We start from the raw sequence: 21,069 nt of genomic DNA, 5'->3' as shown, positions 1-21,069 counted from the left end.
ATTTACTTATATACTTGCATACTTATTTACTTATATACTTGCATACTTATTTACTTATATACTTGCATACTTATTTACTTATATACTTGCATACTTATTTACTTATATACTTGCATACTTATTTACTTACATATTTATTTGTTTTATCCGGAATTTTGCAGATACTGGCTTTTCTCTCCCCTCTAATTTTTTTTTTTATTATTTTTATTTATCCATCTATTTACTTATATGTATGTATGTGTGTGTGTGGAGGGGGGTGTTTGTTGTGTATGTATATATATATATATATATGTATATGTGTAATTGTATGTACGTATGTTTGTATTTACATGTGTATGTATTTATTTTGTATTTCTTATTTTATTTGGTATAATTTTTTTTATGCACATTTTATCTGTCTTTTAATAATATATTGGAATTCTTTCCCTTTTCCTTGTGCCTATTTGTGAATTATTCCACGGATTTCTGCCTTTTGGATCATCTTCCATTTATGCGATTCCCTTGGATTTTACTTGTAGTCAGGTTCCTAATGTAATTTTGTGGGAACTTTTTGGAGATTTGCAAATCTATACATTTTTGGAAAGGTTTTGGTCTCAGGAATCAGAAAACCAATGTTTGCATTTGCCCAGATGCGTATATGGCGGCCATATTGGATTTACAAAATGGCCGCCATAAGATGTACGTTTTTGAATATCGCGGCTTCTAAATAAGCTGAAAAACTGATTATAACTGCTAAACCTACATTTTCAGGGCCAGGGAAACCAATGGCGGTGGTTATAAAATTTTCCCAGATGTGTATATGGCAGCCATATTGGAATTTACAAAATGGCTGCTGTAAAATGTACGTTTTTTTAATATCTTCGCCTCTAAATAAGTCGGCACACTGATTTTAACTGCTAAACCTACATTTTCAGGGTCATAGAATCCAATGGTGGTAGTTATAAAGCAACAACATCTTTAACATTAACCTTTAGATGCATAACTGGGTTCAAACTGATGTGGTGTTGTTTTATTGCAATATCTTTGTAATAAAAAATATGTATCATTTATAAATTCATATTTCAGCTGTTCCTAAAAAATCTTGCTTTTATATCACTAATTCAAATTGTTAATTTACCTCTGATACTTTGAGAACTTGTAGTTTTTGTATTGCTATTCTAACATTACTGTAATTCTCTCTTTGTTTGTAGGTGAGGCATGAGTGATGAGTCGCAAAGTAGAGAGGAAGCATGTCAAACCAAGGAGTCCATTAACTGGAAGCAGTGCATTCTCTGCCAGTCTGATGATAAAAAGAAAGTCTTGGTGCAACATCCTCGATTAGAGTCCTATGGGCTCGTACTGCAAGTAATTCTAGAGAGGACTAGTTTGAATGATGGGGACTATATCCAAATCCAAAGGCGATTGCAGAACTGCACACCAGAAACATTGTGTGAAGAGAGGGCGGTCTGGCATCGCTCATGTCATTCGAGTGCAACTAACAAAGTTGAAATACAACGTGCAAGAGATCGCATCGCACACGCTTTAGCTACAGGACACTACACTGCCAAAAAGCCTGGGCAGAAAAGAGGAATTACAGAAGAGGCTGTTCCAGACACCTCTACATCTGGTTCTGCATTGCCATTCACACGATCACATACAAGTCCACTGGATAAGAAAGAGTGCTTCTTCTGCCAACAGGACAATGGCCAACAACTGTACCAGATCAGGACTGAGAATGCAGGTAAAACTCTCAAAGATGCTGTGGAAAGGTCCCATAATCCTGCACTGAAAACTAGGCTGAACACCTGCATATCACCAGGTGATGCACATGCAATTGATGCCCTATACCGCAAAGCTTGCTGGACCCAAAATGTGTTCCATGCTCTTCGAGATACTAACACTAGAAAAACTGCTGAAGAACCCTTTCTACAAAAGGCGAGTCTGCTTGAGCTGATAAATCTTATTGATGTAGAAACAAAAAACAAAGCATACCTTGGGGTGGATGATATTGAAACGACTTATGTTAATATGCTTGGTTCGGAAGTTTTTGAAGGTCATGTACCTGTATTCAGTAGAAAATGGCTGAAAGAAAGGATCCTTACTTATTTGCCACACCTGAAGTCTGTTCGACCAAGCATAAGGAAGCCAACTGTCCTCTACTCCCCAGATGCATGTGAAGAGGACATGGTTAATACCTCAATGACAACTGGTAAGGAGGAGAACAGTATGAAGACAATCTACAAAGCAGCACAGGTGATAAGGAAAAGCATTATAACCTTCAAAGAGCCCAAGGAAAGAAATGTCATGCAGGTATCTAGTGACAATAATGATGTTCCAGCTGAATTATACACCTTAATCCATTGGATAATGGTTGGGCCTGCTGAAAAGCTGGAAACTGTAAAGAGAACTAAAGATGTTGACCGAGCAACACTGACGGTGAGCCAGAATATCATGTATGGGTTCAAATCCAGTAAACAGGTAAGGTACAAGCCAAGTAATGAATCAGCATTTAAGTCACCCCGTTCACGAGGGAATTCTCAGGTTCTGGGACTGGCACTGACTGTCCACCATGACACACGCAACAAGAAGCTGTTGAATCTTCTCAATGCTCATGGCTACGCTATTTCACATCGCCGTGTCCTTCTCATGGAAACTGCTCTGGCAAATGCTGTTGTAGAAAACACCAGAGCATACCAAGGCCTCTATGTACCACCATTCCTGAAGAAGGGGACCTTTGTGTTTTTCGCCGTAGATAACACAGATTTTGCAGAGGATGCTCCTGATGGGAAGGGAACCACCCACGGAACCATCACAGCAGTGTACCAGAAAGTTGACCCTTCTAAAGAACCTGTTGCAGAACCTTTGATTATAGGTGATGCAAAGAGTATATCAGTCACACCCTATCATGTAGACATGCTTCACTGTAATAAGCCCAAACCACAGGCTACCAAGAGGTCAGAACAGTTTGCCATTGGCCAGGGGATCTCAGAATCCTATCAGCTGACACAGCTTGGATGGGTTGTTGCATCTGCTTTATCCAGAATGAAACCTCGAGAAACCTCCAGCAAGATTCCAGGCTGGGCAGGATACAACTCACTGCTGTCTGAAAGCCTTCCCTTGACACAGGTTGGAGCCTTGCCACTACTCCCTGAGGTGGCACACGAGTGGTCAACTCTACTAACTGTGATCGTACAAGCAAATAAGCTGAGAAAGTTGGCAGTTGGGGAAGATCACCCCACAGTCATTACCTTTGACATCGCTCTTTATGAGAAGGTGGTGCAGCTCCTAGATGCCAGACCTGACTTGAAACAAATGGTTGTTCCCAGACTGGGTGAACTGCATGTCATAATGGCTGCCCTCAGAGCGCTTGGTGCCTCCATGGAGAACTCAGGCATAGATGATGCCTGGGTGGAAGCAGGTGTGTATGGTCCTGCCACGACAAGGCAAATCCTGAAATGCACACACTACAAGCGAGCTCTCCATGCCCATATCTACTCATACATAGCACTCTATGAAATGGCTCTGGAGGTGTTCTTCAAGGACAACCCACAATTGAAAGATGTGTGCCTGACGGCAGCAGGAGTAGAAGCTGCCTGCTCTGAGGATAAAGACACGAAGGCTGAATCCGTGAAGCAAGCAAACAGCACCTTTCAGGAAGCCTTGACCACTGCTGAGGTCATCACAGCATTTAAAAAATGGAAGGAACAGAAATCCCAGAATGCAATGTTCAAGGCCATGATGAGGTACCTAGATTGGGTGGAAGCAATTCTGTTCTTTGTAGCAGCAACTCGAAATGCTGACCTGGAACTCCATCTGCAAGCTGGAGAAGCACTTAGCAAACTGTTCTTTGCCATGGACCGCATCAAGTATAAGTGACTCTGGCCAAGATACATTGCAGATATGCATGACTTGAGAAGCAATCACCCTCATACATGGGAGGAATTACGAGCAGGCAATATATCAGTCACGGAAAGTGTCATTCCCTTCGTGTCTGTTGGAGCAGACCATGCATGTGAACACCTGAACAAACTGAAGACTAGCTCTGGCATAATAGGCATCTCCAACAATGCCAATGCCAGACAGAGATTTTTTCTGGCCACACCAGAACTTTCACGTCTGTCAAAAGAGTTCAAGAGTCAGTTTGGCATGGAAGCTGACAGAATCACAGAGCATCATGAGCTTGGACCAAGTGCAGTCAAGAGGGCACATGGTACAGTCGACAAGATCAAGGAAGCCTTGCTCAGCCATGGAAACCCCTTTACCACTAAAGTGGAAAAGCTGTACAATGTGATCACTAATGCCTACATCCCAGATGAGTATGTACCACATATCTTGAATATTGATGTCACTGGACAGAAGTTGTATAAGGATTACGTGTCAGAACGGATCAATGGAGATGTCAGCCTCTGGGCCCCTGTGAAGAAAGAGAACAAGATGTTCCTTTCTGGGAACAAGAAGATTACAGTGAAACTTAGAGACAATACTGTGGATCTGAAGGAGACCAAGGACCTGTTTGCAAAGCTGATGGTACTTGCCAGGTCAAGCCGAGACATCAACCAGAAAGAGGCCATAGGAAACCATGAATTCACTCTGACACCAAGAGCACTGTTTGCCCCTGATGGAACAATGCTGCCATGCTACAACAAGTCCAAGTTAATCTATCTACTTGAGAAGCTAACAAGAGAAGACATGCCCCATGAAGACCAGTCACCTCAAGCTGGAAATTCTACCCACCAAGATGCAATGTATACAGGATTTACAGAGCCCACATCTACTGACCAGCCAAGTCGGAAGATAGCACTGGTGGATGGCATGGTGCTTGTGCAGAAGCTGAGCAAGAAACCAGCGACTCTAGTGACACTCAAGGATCTGAGTAGCTGCTTCAATGACAGACTGATGCAACTAACACGAGATTATGATGAAATCATCCTCGTTTTTGACACATACCGAGCAGATTCTCTGAAAAGTGCAACCAGAGGAAAACGAAGACAAGGAAAAGCTTCTGTTCAGTATCAAGTCAGAGATGACACTAACATCAAACACATCCCAATGAGGAGGTTCCTCTCCCATGACAAGACGAAGGCTGATCTGACTGACTATCTTGCTGCCCAAACTCTAGAGTATAACAAGGGATCATCCAAGCTGATCATCATATCTGCTTTTGGATACACTAAGAGCAACAGAGACCTGGTCTTTGAAGTAAATAACCATGAGGAAGCAGACACGCTGCTTATCCATCAGGCTGTGCTGGCTTCACAGCGAAACCCACCTGATGCACAGTTAGTATTTTTCTCTCCAGATACGGACGTTTTAGTGCTAGACAGCAAACTATGACCTATTGATGAAAAAACACGTCCATTTCTATGTCCTCTTGTGTTATACAAATTGAACCACTGTGGCGAGCTCTAGGTAAATAAAGAGCAAAGGCTTTGCCAGCCTTCCATGCGTTCACTGGGACCGACAACACAGGGAGGTTCTCTCGTATATGCAAGACAACCTGGCTACAGATCTACCTCAAAGCAGACTCAGATGTTGTCAATGCTCTGCAAATGCTTATGGATGAAGCAGAAGTGACAGATGGAATGCTGTCAAAACTGGAATCCTTTGTATGTGCAGCTTACTCGCCAAAAGGGATCAACATAAAAACAATCCCTGAACTGCGATGGCATCTGTTCTGCAAGCATAGGGCAGAAAGTGACAGGCTCCCTCCAACACCTGGAGCTCTAAAGCAGCATATTTTAAGAGTCCATGTCCAAGCAAGGGTATGGGCACAAGCAACCATTGCTCTGCAGATTTCACAACTGGATCCCCTGGAAAATGGGTACTTCAAAGATTTGGATGGCACCCTAAAACCAACGACCACAGAGGTCCTCCCAGCCCCTAAGGCCATTGTTGAGATGATCACATGCAAATGTATATTTGACTGTTCTTCTGGCAGATGCTCCTGCAGGTCTAAAGACTTAGCTTGTACTGATATGTGTCGGTGCAGCAGCCAGTGCGAAAACGATGAAGATTCCCAAGCTGTGATGTATGAAAGTGATGTTGATGATGATGTTGATGATGATTATTATACATAGACTATGATCAAACATCTAATTATGTTTAAGATGGTTGCACAAACATTCAAAGTTTACAGTTAAAAGGCATTTCAATAAAAATAATTTTCTGACTAACTGCCAGGGTTGTTAAGTTTTTTACTCATATGTTGGATTATGTGTTTCAAAAGGGGGGTGGGGTACAAAAGATAAAATGATAACGTGGACCATTGACTTCCTTGACACTGAAAATGTAGGTTTAGCAGTTAAAATCATTGTTCCAACTTATTTAGAGGCCGCGGTATTACAAAACATACATTTGACGGCAGCCATTTTGTAAAATTCCAATATGGCTGCCATATATACATATGGGAAAATTTTATAACTACCACCAGTGACTTCCTGGACCCTGAAAATGTAGGTTTAGCAGTTAAAATCGGTGTTCCAGCGTATTTAGAAGCCAAGATATTACAAAACGTACATTTTACGGCGGCCATTTTGTAAATCCAATATGGCTGCCATATAGGCATCTGGGCAAATGCAAACATTGGTTTTCTGATTCCTTAGACAATAACCTTTCCAAAAATGTATAGATTTGCAAATCTCCAAAAAGTTCCCACAAACGTTAAAATTGTGCCATTAGGAACCTGACTATTGTGCGAATGGAAATTTAACTAACTTTCTTGAATTCAGCATCTTTGGATTTTACCGTCATTGGATATTTTACCCTTCACCAGACTATCCATTCACGTGAAATCACTTTTTTATTCACCATATTTCCTCTGCTTCACTTTTTGTTAACTACTTGTTTTTATTATAAGCTCTATCTCCTATTGGTTTTATCGAGCTTTTACATCTAGTTGCGATTACTTTATAAATATTAATTCTTTAATATTTATAATTTACTTTAGTTTTGCCATCTTGGATCATTTTGGTAAACTTAACTGTAATTCTTATTTTATATATATATATATATATATATATATATATATATATATATATATATATACACACACATATCTATAACAAAACCCCCTTAATGAAAGATTGTCATGTCATTCAGCAAGAAACAGAACCCTACAGAGAAATGAAAATAAAAAACGGTTTAAAAAGCCAAATAACCAATCTCTTTACATGCATACGTATCTATATAATCGGAAAACTCTATGGATAAATGTGTATATAATTTTATTTATAAAAGCTCTACACATGTATTGAGCACTTTTAAAAAATATTACTTCATGTTACAAAAAAAAAAAGATAATTACCTTTTAACTTATTTTAATTCTCAGAATGTTTCTCCATCCCAATATTCAAAATATTCTGTTCATGCCAACATCTTGAATTTATTTCATTCCTATGAATTTTCTCTACTCAAAATTATTATACATTTTATATTAGTAGGACCCATTAACCGGTGTTGCCCGGTGTTAGTATGCACCCACCCCCTGTGTAAAAATTAAAGTACTTATGTTGTTGTTGTAGCCCAACCAGCAACCTCCTCATGTTAAGAACGGCTTTCATAATGGACACCACCTACCTCCCTATGTTAAGAACAGCTTTCAGAATAAACACCCACTTTTGTGAGTGGGGTAGTGGTTGGTCATTTTATGTATTTTGACAGAAATATATTTCACAGCAAATTGTTTTTGTGACGTATTTGCGTTTACACATAATTAAAAAATACCTGAATTACACTCCGGTATATTTCATCTATATATATAAACTAGCAGGGCTACCCGGCGTTGCTCGGGACCGTATAAACAATGAAAAAACAAAAGCAGATATTGAACATATGTTTTATTCTTAGGGGAGAGGAATCTTTCATCTCAAGTTTTAGCGTTACAAACAAACATTTGTCTTTTATATATATAGATAATGACAGGTTTTTTGGGGGCCCCCCTCGAAGATAACTGATCAGTTGACCAACTTCTAGTGGTCCGTTTGACGTGAAATTTCGATATTTGTCATCCGGGTGATGGGGCTTCGATATGATATCAAATTTGTCAAGTTTGGTTCCGTCTTTCAAAAGTTTTAGCGTTACAAACAAACATACATACATACACACAGACGTTTGGCTTTTATATATATAGAAGATAGAAGATATATAGAAGAAGGCAAAATGTGCATTTGTGTGTGTGCACGCACATATTTTGTGTATGTCTGGCAAAGGTTTTTTTTGAGCGAGTTCTTGGGAAGGTTACTATGTCTTAGAAATTTTTATATACTCTTTAGATTATAATATGTACGATTTACGAAATGATGTCGTAAATATCTTATTTCAACGACTTTTATCTGTGAATTCGTTTTCTCTACTAGTACTATGGCGTGATGTTTGACCTAGAAAACCAGACGTGTTAATCATTTATTTTCGGCTGTTCTCAAGTCCCTACCTTCGTGGCGTCATGCTAAGTCATTAGACTATCAACCTCAAGGTTTTGGGTTTGAGCCTACCCCCCCCCCCCCCAAAAAAAAAACAACTTTTTTTGCTATTTTTTTGTTTTTGTTTTTCTACATTTTTTTAAATATTTAAGCAGGGTTATTATTACTTTACTTATTATTTAGTTTCCATTTTGTTTTGATCGACCCCCCTCCCAACACATACACCTCCAAACGTCCGGGCAACACCAGACATCCCCACTAGTATATACATCAAACCAAACTACAATTGTATTTTGGTTTGTAACTTACGTGGGTTTATAAATAGAAGTATGTGTAATGAAAGTATTTATATATTTGTATACTTTTTATAGAAAAATTATAATTGGCAATGAGCTTTTTTTCTAGATGACATGTTTGAAGCATAAAATGTTAGGTGTAAGTACCGGATGTTATGATTGCAAGAAAATGTTTTAGTTTGTTGTATATGTTTTAAATAAATAACTATAATTAAAAAATATGTTCAAATTTTTCGTAGTTTGTGTAAAGAAATAGTCTATATATATAAAAGCAAAAATGTATGTATGTATGTTTGTATGTGTGTTTGTATGTCTCGCAAAAACTTTCGACACGGGTCACGGATTTTCACGAGATTGGTATCATTTTAAAGCTCGATCCTTCGTCCGACAAATATCAAAAAATTCACCAAAAACATTAATTCCTTCACCCTAAAATCATCAGTTTTCTACAGAAAGGGTCAGCAAAAACCGTCCTCTCATGACATGTTCGCTTCTACGCATGCGCAAATGACGTCGGAACATGATTTAGTTTAAATATTAAAAAAACCGACCTAATTTTGTCAATGTCATCTTAGCTCAGTTCATTAGAGCGCAGCATCATTATCTAAAGGTTTTGGGTTCGAATTGTGGTGGGAGATGTCTTTTTTTTTTTTTCAATATTGAAACAGCGTTATTTAAGCCATTTTTCATGTTCTATGTTTTTTTGTTTTTTTTTCAGATTTTTTAAATAAGTTTTAACGTTCGTTTTTCTGGGGGGGGGTCCATCACATTCGTGTTTTTCTTTTTTTGCTTTTGTTTTTCCGATTTTTACATTTAACATCGTTCATTTGCCTTATGTTAGTTTTTTTTGGGGGGGGTCGATTTTTTTAAGTTTTAACATTTATTTTATATAAAATATTTAATAATTTACTATTTAATATTTTAAAATATTTACTTCGCTTATTCTTATGTTTTGATTACCCCCCTGCCTAAGCAAACACACCTCTAAACACCTAAGTAACTCCAGGTACCTCCTGCTAGTTATAAATAAAAGAAACCTATGTCATATATCTTATCAATTAAATAGAAAAAAGAAGAAAATTATATTATGTTCATTTAGTTTAATTTACATGAAGAACGAGAAAAAATATAAAAAACACATGTCGTAATTATTAACTAAACTACAGGAACATAATATAGTTGTTTTTTAATTATAACTATTTCTTTAAAACATATACGACAAACTAAAACATTTTCTTGAAATCGTAACAATAAGTAATTATTTGTAAGATGACGTTGGTGAGAGGGAAGTCATATTTTTTAATCGCTAGAACATTTATTATTGTAATAGGATTGACATTCTGGAATGGGCAAATAGTTTAGTCGCAGCCAATGAGAATTGGTCGAACTTGAGGAGGGAGAGATCATAATTAGGGAATCGGGAGAAGGAAAGGTTATGGTATGTGTGCAAGTGTAGGAGCCAGGAAATTATGGTGATAATCTACATATGGCCCAAATGCAGAACACCTCCCTATGTGTCGCCTGGGTGCAGGGGTTAGGGTTATTTAGAGGGAAAAATAACAGCTTCTTCCAGTGTTGCAGTAGTGATGTCACACGAGGATTAAATCTAGAGTTTTATTATAACGAATGAATATGCCAAAAATCTTGTATTAGTGGCTAATAGTGCAGACATAAAAAATTTGTATATGGCATCTGTTGTTGTAAACATGCAGTATTTTGGTCTAGAGGGGGAAAACTGCAACGGTTTTATTATACATATATATATATGCCAGTTAAAAATTAGTCTCTACTTTCTCTCTAGCTATAATTACTTGTACGGATGTTTCTTTTTGCTTATAATGGACTAGTATCTCCAGAAAAAAAAACTCGAATAAACCTAGAACCCCATCTTCCAACGTAGACCCCTACTTCCAGGTCTCCTCTCCAACATCAGGGGTTTACGTTCTAACCTTTTAGAAGTTGAAACCCAATTACAGGAGACGAAACCGGACATATTCTTTCTAAGTGAAACTGGAATAGGGCCGACCACTTCCCTAGATGAGTTCATAATTAATGGATACTCTAACTTAACAGGTAAATCTGACCCCCAAGATCGCCATGGGCATGGAATATGTGCCTACATTAAAGATGGCTTCCCGTGTGGCAGGGATATCTCTAGAGAAGATCCTAATTTACCCTGTATGTGCTTCCGGGTTGCACTTGCTAACACCACTGCATTTATATTTGCCCTCTATAGGCCCCACAACAGCAGAGTTACTATCTTTAAGAGTATATCTGAGAAAATAGACCACATCCTGTCTGCACATCCCTCGGCTAACATCCACATCTGTGGTGACTTCAACATCCATAACATGGAATGGCTGACCCATTCAAATATGACAGATGATGAGGGGAGGTTTTGTCATGATTTTGCCATTGCTTATGACCTCACTCAGATTGTTCGCGAACCCACCCGTGTGCCCGATACTACTGGTCAATATGCAAGCCTCCTAGACCTTTTTCTCTCAACTTCCCCTGAGCTATGTTCATGTTCCGTTCATTCTCCTCTAGGATCCTCCGACCACTCCGTCGTATCAGTTAAGATAAAAATTAAATATAATAAGTTCCCAGACGAACCCCTCCACCGTACTGTATACCGATACTCTGTGGCTGACTGGGACAGCTTCCGTACATTCATATCTGATTTACCTCTGCATTCCATGCTTAAAAAGGATGTGTCCTCTATAGTATCAGATCTGACTGAGTGGTTAATTGTAGGCATAGACCAATTCATACCATCTAAAAAATTCCAACAAAAACCTAACAGCCAGCCATGATTCTCCCCAGAATGTGCTGCTGCTATCGCGCACAGAAATCACTTTTTCCATAACTACCAACGTAATAGATGCACTGAGACTAAAGCTGCTTTCAGGAACGCCAGCAACCACTGTAAAAGAGTAATAAAAAATGCAAGAGAGCTATATGGCCAGTCTGTTAAATCCAAAGTAGCTGATCAGCGGCTAGGTTCCCACCAGTTTTGGCAAATAACAAATAGGATCCTGAACAGAAGTGTGCGTTCTATCCCAACCATTATCAATGGACCAGAGGTCATCTCGTCAGCATCAGACAAGGCCAAACTATTTACCAAGAACTTTGCAGCAAATTCTACCCTATGCGACGAAGGCCATCAACTCCCCATATTTCCTCCTATAACACAGAACATGCTAGGTAACATACAAATATCTGTGCATGAGGTGGCCAAGCTAATCAGGAGCCTTGATTCCAGTAAAGCAACTGGCCCTGACGGCATCCCAATTAGTGTTAAAAAAGCTTCAACCAGAACTTGCTCCCATACTTACGAAATTGTTTAAGCGTTGCCTTAAGGAGAAGTGCGTTCCGACTCCCTGGAAAACCTCATCAGTATGCCCTGTATTTAAGAATTCAGGTGATAAGTCATCTCCCTCTCAGTACAGAACAATAAGCCTCCTGTGTGTTATGAGTAAGTTGCTGGAATCCATATTAAATAGAGAAATAGTAAACCACCTCAGCAGAAACAATCTTCTTAGTGACACACAATATGGTTTCCGTTCTGCAAGATCTACCGCAGATGTGCTAATGGTTATATTTCACAGGATTAGTGGATCTCTTGACAAAGGCTTCCTTTCTAGGGCAATTGCTCTTGACATATCAAAGGCCTTCGACAAGGTATGGCATAAGGCCCTACTTCACAAGATTTCCAGCTACGGTATAACTGGAAATGTTTTCTCAATCATTAAATCATTTCTCTCTAATAGGCTCATAAGAGTAGTGGTCGATGGACAAAAATCAGAGGCCTGCAGTATTAATGCTGGAGTCCCTCAGGGGTCAATCCTGGGCCCAACTCTCTTCCTGATCTACATCAATGACCTCCCTAAACACATACTAAAATCTTTCGTTGACATCTATGCTGATGACACGACCATCTATGGCAACACATCAAAGGCTGTAAAGGACAAAGTTCTCTCTGGTTCTCTCTCCTCTGATCTCGAGCGCGTGGTTCAGTGGGGGAAGACGTGGCTGGTTATCTTTAATGCATCTAAAACCAAACTCTTATCTTTACATCATCAACGCTCTGATCCCCATCTGGCATCAATTGAAATGGATGACTCTTGTCTAGGTGGAGCCCCATGTTTTGACAAGCGTCTGGGTTTGTCCTTTACTCCTGACCTTAAATGGAACACGTACATCAAGTCTGTTGCCAAGGTCGCTGGAAAGATGGTGCGATCCTTCTACTGCTCCAGAAGATATCTCACTACTGATGCAATTCTCTATCTATATAAAAGCCAAGTACGTCCAAGGATGGAATACTGCTGCCATATCTGGGCAGGAGCTGCTAAAAACAGCCTATCCTGCCTTGACAGAGTACAAAATAGACTTCGTGGATTAATGGGGGATGCCCTTTTCTCTATCTTGCAACGTCTCTCCCACAGAAGAGACGTTGTGAGCCTATCCTTGTTTTATCATTATTTCCATGGCAAGTGCTCGTCTGAACTCCAATCTCTGGTCCCCCTCGCCAATCTTTCACGAAAAACACCCGTCTAGCTGAATCCACTGTGAAAAATTTCCCCCACTCTTTATCTGTGCCTAAATCAAAACGTGGATTCCATGAACAAAGCTTCTTTCTTAGAACTGCACGCCTGTGGAACTCTGTTCCGTCTGCCTGCTTCCCACCTGACTACAACTTGGATGTCTTCAAGTACAATGTTAACAAATTCCTAATGAACTGCCCCCTTAAGTAAACACTTCATCAAATCTCCACACTAACGTACTGTACTTGCAATAACCCTTGTCCCTGAGTGGCTTCCGGGCCTTGATAAGTGGTGACCACCGTGTAAAAAAAAAAAAATTTCAAATCTTTAGATTTAAGTGAGTTCATTTCTATTAATAAACAGAGAGTGATAAACATACGAAATAAGAGATTGATCACAAGAGTTATAATAAAACAATTAAAATGAACTTTTTCAAATTCCATCTTAAAACTAGAGAATATTTTAGAATGTATTTTGCCTAATTAAAACATAAAAAACCTTTAGAGAACAAACGTTTATTAGTTTTAGTATGATAATGTAATCTCATTTGATTTCATAAATTGCGTAGATTATTTTTCTGTCCATGTGACTTTCAACCGATATTTTTGTTTTGAATATGATTTGATTGTTTGTTTATGAAAATTCAATTGTATTTTCTTTAACAGAAAGAGTTCAACTGTAATACAACATTTTACCACAAACCCATTTACCTACAAGGAGGGCCTCATTATTATGGCATCTTGGAGATCAATAAAAGACATTATCGTGACATGGATTTTATTCTAAGAGCTAAAGTCACCATTATACCAGGTGAGTGTTCTCTTATGGCCAATATTGCCAAACAGGACGAAAATCAATATCGATCGCACTAACTGAAGTTTTTTCAGATTTTCCACTTCTACACATTAAATAGATTGGAAGAATGTCTTTTTACATTTTAAAAGGAAATATAAGACAAATATTTGTAAAAATTTTCTGAAAATCTATCTATAAGTAAATATTTGAGGGTGAACCTTCAATTTTTTTGAGAATGGAGTCACTCGATAATTGCTATTACCAAACCCCCACCTCAGTCCATTTTGAATGAGAGTATCTGTCAGATTTCCATGTATATATTAAATAGAATCTAGCTTTAAAGGCTTCACTTAGCCAGAATAGACTAGGGAGTATTGAAAATCGTACGGTGACTCCACATCCCAAAAGTTTTCAAATTGACACCTTATTATCGGATGTTCCATTTTAGTTAAAGGACTCAATATTTTCTTGTCTATTAATTTTTGTCAATGTATATACATTGACAAAAATTAATAGACAAGAAAATATTGAGTACGGTGACTCCACATCCCAAAAGTTTTCAAATTGACACCTTATTATCGGATGTTCCATTTTAGTTAAAGGACTCAATATTTTCTTGTCTATTAATTTTTGTCAATGTATATACATTGACAAAAATTAATAGACAAGAAAATATTGAGTACTTTAACTAAAATGGAAAATATTGAGTACTTTAACTAAAATGGAACATCCGATAATAAGGTGTCAATTTGAAAACTTTTGGGATGTGGAGTCACCGTACGATTTTCAATACTCCCTAGTCCATTCTGGCTAAGTGATACTATCTTTCAAGTTTCCATCTACATGTTAAGTAGAATCTAGTTTTAATCAAAAGTATATGCCTACAAAAATTATTTAAAGATATTTAAAAACTTGACCCAAAAAGGATTGACATGCTGTCAAATAAAACAACCAATCATTAAATAAAATATATAAAATAATTCTAATCCACTAGTCCAACACCATCGTGACCTGTTGAGTCGGTATTTGTTATTAATGCTATTAATAGGTAATTATGTTTTTATAAGGATAAGGAAACTTGTTAATTCATACTTACAGAATGTTAGAATACTTTGTGATATCATAATATTCTACATTTTCTTCTCTTTTTTAAGTATTTACATTTAATTTAATTTCTCATCATTCAATCATTCAAAATTAATTGCATTAAAATATTGAATTAGTATTTGTTATATATATTAACTTAAACATTCACTGATAATCATATTTTTACAAAATATATTTTAATATGGCCATATAGATACTTGTAAGACATAAACGATAGTAGTACTTATGTAGTATAATAAGGACCATGCTACCATGCGAATCGTCCGGGCAGTTTATGGAAACTGTTGAAAAGTGCTGAACAAAAGTTTCATGATTTTTTTCCTTTTTTTTTTCTGTGCAAATGCTAAACAAATTTTAATGAAAAATATATTCTGTCAGTACAAAGCTAAAGAAAACTTAATTGAAAAATGAAAACAATATTCTTGAATTTTATGAAACTTTTATAAAATTCAAATTCAAATCAAGAAAAAAAAAACATTCATTGTAAGGTAAGTTTCATGAATAAATATTTTTTGATTAATAAACAACTGATCGCTAAGTTTAAAAAAAAAAAAATTTAATTTTTTAATTTTATAATTTTTGTTTTTGTTCAAATCAAAAAAAAATATTTAGAATTTTATAAATAATAAACCAATGATAGCAAAAAATGTTTTCTTTGTGATTTTTTGAATTAAGATTAAGGCACTCAGCATTTTGGCACATTTTGCCATTTTCTGTAAACCACCCAGACTATTCTGACAATAGCATCGTTTTTATACTGACTAATGGTAATAAATATATTTTCATAGCTCTATTAGCCACCAATCATGACTGTTCAGGTTTTGTTGGAAATAAGGAAATTTGCAATCTAATGTGCTATTAATCCAAAAGTTTTTGCAGTATATAAATAAAAATGCAGTTTTCAAAAATGAAGACAAATGAAAAATCCTTAAAAATGTAATCTTGTGGTCAATAAAAATTAATCATAATGGAATTATTATTAGATTAAGTCAGCATAAATATTGGGAAGAAATCCCATTACCGCTTAAAAACAAAATGCAAAAATTGTTTATTCAACAACAAAGGCATTGAATCTTAATGATTCAAAGCACAGATTTTTCTTTTTGATAGTAAATCAATAAAAACAAAAAAAAACTAAAGTTTTGGATTGTGTAAAAACAAATGGAAACACAATTTAATAATAAGACATGTCATTCGCTAAAATCTGTATATAGGATCATGCTTTATATGTGCTTTCGTTTGATTATTGATACATGTCCCGCCCCCACCACCATCTAATATAACTACACTTATCCGCAATCACACGAGTAAGAAAAAAGGCTTTTCAAATTTGTTTTCAAATTAAAAATAATACACAAACATCCACAGTCTTATTCCTCATGTTTTTAGAATGTTCATAGCAAAACGTCCCTTACAATTCTTTGATTTAAACTGTTACAAATTACTTGAGAGATAGGAATTTTTTTTTTGTTTGTTTTTTTTCCTAAGCTTAAGCTGAAAAAATAGCTTAACAAGAAGAGAATTGTTAAAATAATACATGAGCTGTGCTCTACTAGTAAAATCTTAAGACAGACATGTTTTGTCAATCATGTCCTTGTTTATAGTGGCGAATGCCTCAATGATGGTAACTTAGAATCAACCATGTTGTGAGCATGCTGGTTGGGCTTGGCCTCGATCACACCCTAGAAGAATTGGTCAAGGAAATTGCAGTGACCAGTAGTGAGAAACATTATTGAGCAGTCATGTCTGGGTTGTCTTGACCGTTTGTGCAAGTAATATGCCCTGCTGGATCACATACACAGTGCCCAATAACTGTCTTGGTCCATCCAGTGCGTCACCATGTTTTTCAGTACCTCCTGGTATTTTGTTGACTTTTGCTACAATATATTGTATATATATATTTTTTAAATATCTTATAGGAGTTATGTTCTTCATTAAAACTTTAATGAGGAAACCATTTTGAATTTAAGAAAAAAACAAAAACATTTTTAACCATAAAAACTATGAGACCACCACCTGGAAATAGTTATGTTTTTGGTTTATCCACCAAAACTTAAACTAAAAAAGATTATTAAAAATATTTTAATCAACGGCTCATAAATGCTCATTTAAGATATATATATATATATTTTTTTTTTTTTAATGTGTAGTTATGTAATATCATCAAATTGAATCATTATTACTAAAAAATAATATATGGCATAATAAAATTGACATACTGGTTCCTATTATATCACCAAAGTTAAGCAATGTTGAGCCTGGCCAGTACAAGATGGCTGACCATTTGGAAGTATTGTATATCCTCTTCACTAACTGGCGACTGCATATGAATTTGCATTTCCCAGAACTAGGTGAATACCACAGGAAGCGGTACCATCGTTTGTTCATTTACTTTAAATATATATCTAATTTTTTATCATAGTTTAGCATTTTTACAGTTATACTCCCATGGTAGATTCATCAATTCCATACTTGGGCCAGTGGGCATTTTTTTTTTTTTTTTTTTTATTAAAAAGAAAATAGTTTTATACAGTTAAAAGATGGTTTTTGTTATTTTTAAATAAACATCACAACTATTCAGTGGTTTTAAGAGTTTTTAAAAATTGTTTATACTGTAGTTATACAATATCAATTTTTTTCAACATTTCAATCGATCAAATCTGGAGAGTATTTGAAAAAAATATCACAAAACCTTGAATTTTATTTTTAAGAAACTAAAAAAAATCTGCAGAATTCATATAAAGTAACAACAAATTAGATTCGATAAAATTGAAGAAATAACATAACCTATTAGTCCGCATACACGCAAAATGTGTTAAAATATTCCTTGGCTTTGGGATTGAATTATGTTCTTAAAAATGTTCATATTAATTGTTCTAGTTGGCTGCTATTTGCAAATAACTCATTAAGTGACTCATCTCTATCACCCTCACTCTCTCATAGTATATTGTTTTTAATCTGTTCTTTACTCGTCCATCTTTTATATCATATCTATCACATATATTAATATTATTTAACAGATAGCTGGAAAGAGATATAGCAAATAAAAAGCCTAACTTTTGGATTTGGCTGATTCAAACAATATAAGTAATTTTTTTCACATTTTGAATGTTGTTTTGTGAGATCAATAATGATGTCTTCGTAAGTTTCAAAGGTGTTTCATTCTCGAATGGTTTTCATAGCAAAAGTACTTTTGAAAAAAAAATTTTCAAAGATTTTTTTTCCTAATATCAAATAGCTTTTCCATTTGTCCATTTTCTCCTCCAAACTACTACTTAATTCTATTTTTAATCTTGACCTAAGAAAATCTTTCTTGACTGTGAGACCTTGAGTAAATTTCCAAATACTACTACGAATACTAAAATTAATGTGACTATTAAGAAATACATTAGTATTAAGAGTTTGTACTCATGGGGATCCATTAAATTTAAACTTAGACCAGAAATCATTTGGAATTTTATTTTCTAAAGTAAGAAAAAGAAAAACAGCAAAAATATAATATAGTTAACAATGAAAAACGGGGGAAGGAGGGAGGATGGAACAAATATACGACAAATAATTGTTATCAATGATAGAAAATTTAATTAACCTGCATAGTTTTTTTTTGTTTTTTTTTTCAACCTATGAAACTGTTGCTAGTTTGTTATTTTTATTTTAAAATTTGTTTTCATACTTTTACTTAACTGTTTTTTTTTTCCTTTTTTTTATTTTTTTTGCTAATTTCAGGCTTAAAATTTTTTATATGAAAAAGAAATTAACAAACAAAAACAAATTTACAGTAGCATTAACTCTAAGTCCGGGGGTGGTTTCCTGTTGGATTAGAGTAATTTTTTTTTATTTGAAGTTTGAAATCACAAAAATCACAAAAAGAAAAAAAATTGGCATATTAAATAAAGTAAAAATAACAAAACTTACAAATAGTTTCAAAAGTTGAAAGCTATGCAAGTCGATATGATTTCATTTTTTTATCGTGACAGTTATTTGTGTTCTTTCCTTTATTGTTGTTAACTATACTAGACTTTTACTAAGAAAAAACATTTTTAAAAATATTTTTTAAATGTTTTTCATTTGTAGACTTCATCTCATTCCTTGTAAGACATTTTCTTAATATGATTCAGTAGTTATATATTTCAAAATGAAATCTTTTCTGTTTCTGAAAAATGCTAACATTTGTGTGCATAGAAAATAATTATATACAGTTGAACCTCTAAATACGAAATTAATTGGTTCCGGCTTGACTTTTGTATCTTGAAATTTCCATATCCTGGAAAGCATTTTACATGTAAATCATCTAATCCATTTCAAGCCCTATGAAAACACTCATTAAATTTTATAATAATGATACAACCAGAATGAAATAGAGCCAAATAGTATCTAACCTAACCATTAATACTTTCATTTGCTATTTATTTTTTTACTTTTCTTTGGCATCCAAATATAAAATTCATTAAAAAAACGATTGACAGATATGACATAATTTTTTAATCGTTATTTTAACCCATAAGGTCATGACCACAATCAAATTTATGGACACACAGGTGCACAAACGGAAAAGGATTAAAAGTAAAATAGATTATTTACTTTCTTACAGTTAATTTGTGATTTCTAAGAAAAATAATAACAAACTCTCCTACCCCTTACAAAAATTGTAGAGTATGCGATAAAAATCAAAATGGTGAAAATCTTTCTTCAGTCTATATTCTTCAAATGTGGTAAAAATTGTATAACATTAATTTTTCAATCTTTAAAATAGTTTTCATTTAAGTAGAAAAAATCAACACAATATTTCAAGAAAATTAGTAAAAAAATTTTTAATCAAATAAAACCCAGATTTCAAAAAAACTTTGAAGAATTAGGCGCCTGAAAAATAGTCTTTTTGTCATCCTGCAAATTTTTTTGTATGCAGGGACAAAAATATTTTTACATGTTTCATATGCTGAAAATTTCTTAAGCAGTCTTTCATATCTAGAGGTACCATTGTATATTAATATAACAAGAGTTACGTGCCCTTGGTTATTCATCCCCTTCAAACTTGAACCAGCGGCCATTTTGAATTTTTTTCTAACATAATGAAAAACAATTTTAAAGACATTTTTAATATTTTTCATACCTTTTTTTTTCTTTTTCTTTTTTTTTTTTTTTTTTCACTTGTAGACCTCATCACAACTACTCACTGGCCCACAACCTTAATTAGAGGACAAAGCAGTAAGACATTTTTTTTTTTTCATGAGTGATTCTATTTTCTACCTGCTCTCTCCATCTTTCCTCTTTTCTCCTGTTTATTATAATCATTATGAGTATCAGCATCATTATTGGTTGCTAATTATTTAAAAATGTTAATATTTAAAACAAGAGTCTTCGGTGTACAATTGTATGGCTATGTGAGTACACATGAGATAGAACCAATGTTAGGTGATGAATACTTTTTGCTAAATAACATAAATCTATTTAGGAGAATGTCTATGTCAAAGTTAATCAATATTTCAGTATTTTGTCTCTAGACCCTACTTAGACAATAGTTCTTCATTGAACTACAGTGCTTCACCATTGGCATAATCTGGCAAGGTCATCAATTTAGAGCACATCTTCATCATAACTCTGACAGGGTTGCTTCTGGGTGCTATGTTTAGCTATATGACTGTCCATTTTTTTGTTTTCTTTTTTTTTTTGCGCTGTGATCTTTGAGATTTTGTAGTTTACCCTTATATCTAGAGGCTGTCTTTTATCTGTAATTTATCACCTCCACACCATAATGATAATGTTGTATAGACAAGAATGCTAAGCGTTGTTTTTAATATTTCCTGGGGCAGTACCCTACAAGGAAGCAGTTTTATGAACACATTTCTCAGATTTTGGTCTTGATCTGAAAGAGAACTAAATGTGCTGGTCACAGTTGGTGGGTTAAGTATGAAATTGTCAGAAATATTC

At 35.2% G+C, this 21,069-nt stretch overlaps 1 protein-coding gene across 1 annotated transcript in view; it reads left to right on the top strand.

The window, feature by feature from the left end:
• The window catches only part of LOC145242411 (uncharacterized), a 178,082-nt gene extending 171,930 nt beyond the window's left edge, over positions 1–6,152 (top strand). Inside the window, exon 5 of the mRNA XM_080105447.1 lies at positions 1,191–6,152. Coding sequence (XP_079961573.1) covers positions 1,198–3,855 — 2,658 coding nt within the window. The 5' untranslated portion in view covers positions 1,191–1,197 and the 3' untranslated portion in view covers positions 3,856–6,152. The remainder of the gene's footprint in view (positions 1–1,190) is intronic.
• The last annotated feature ends 14,917 nt before the right edge of the window (positions 6,153–21,069 follow it).

The sequence above is a fragment of the Euprymna scolopes genome, chromosome 21 (genome assembly GCF_053919585.1).
Source record: "Euprymna scolopes isolate OS-2025 chromosome 21, ASM5391958v1, whole genome shotgun sequence".
NCBI lineage: Eukaryota > Metazoa > Mollusca > Cephalopoda > Sepiida > Sepiolidae > Euprymna > Euprymna scolopes.
The sequence above is the reverse complement of the archived record's forward strand: the minus strand, read 5'-3'. Positions and strand labels throughout refer to the sequence as shown.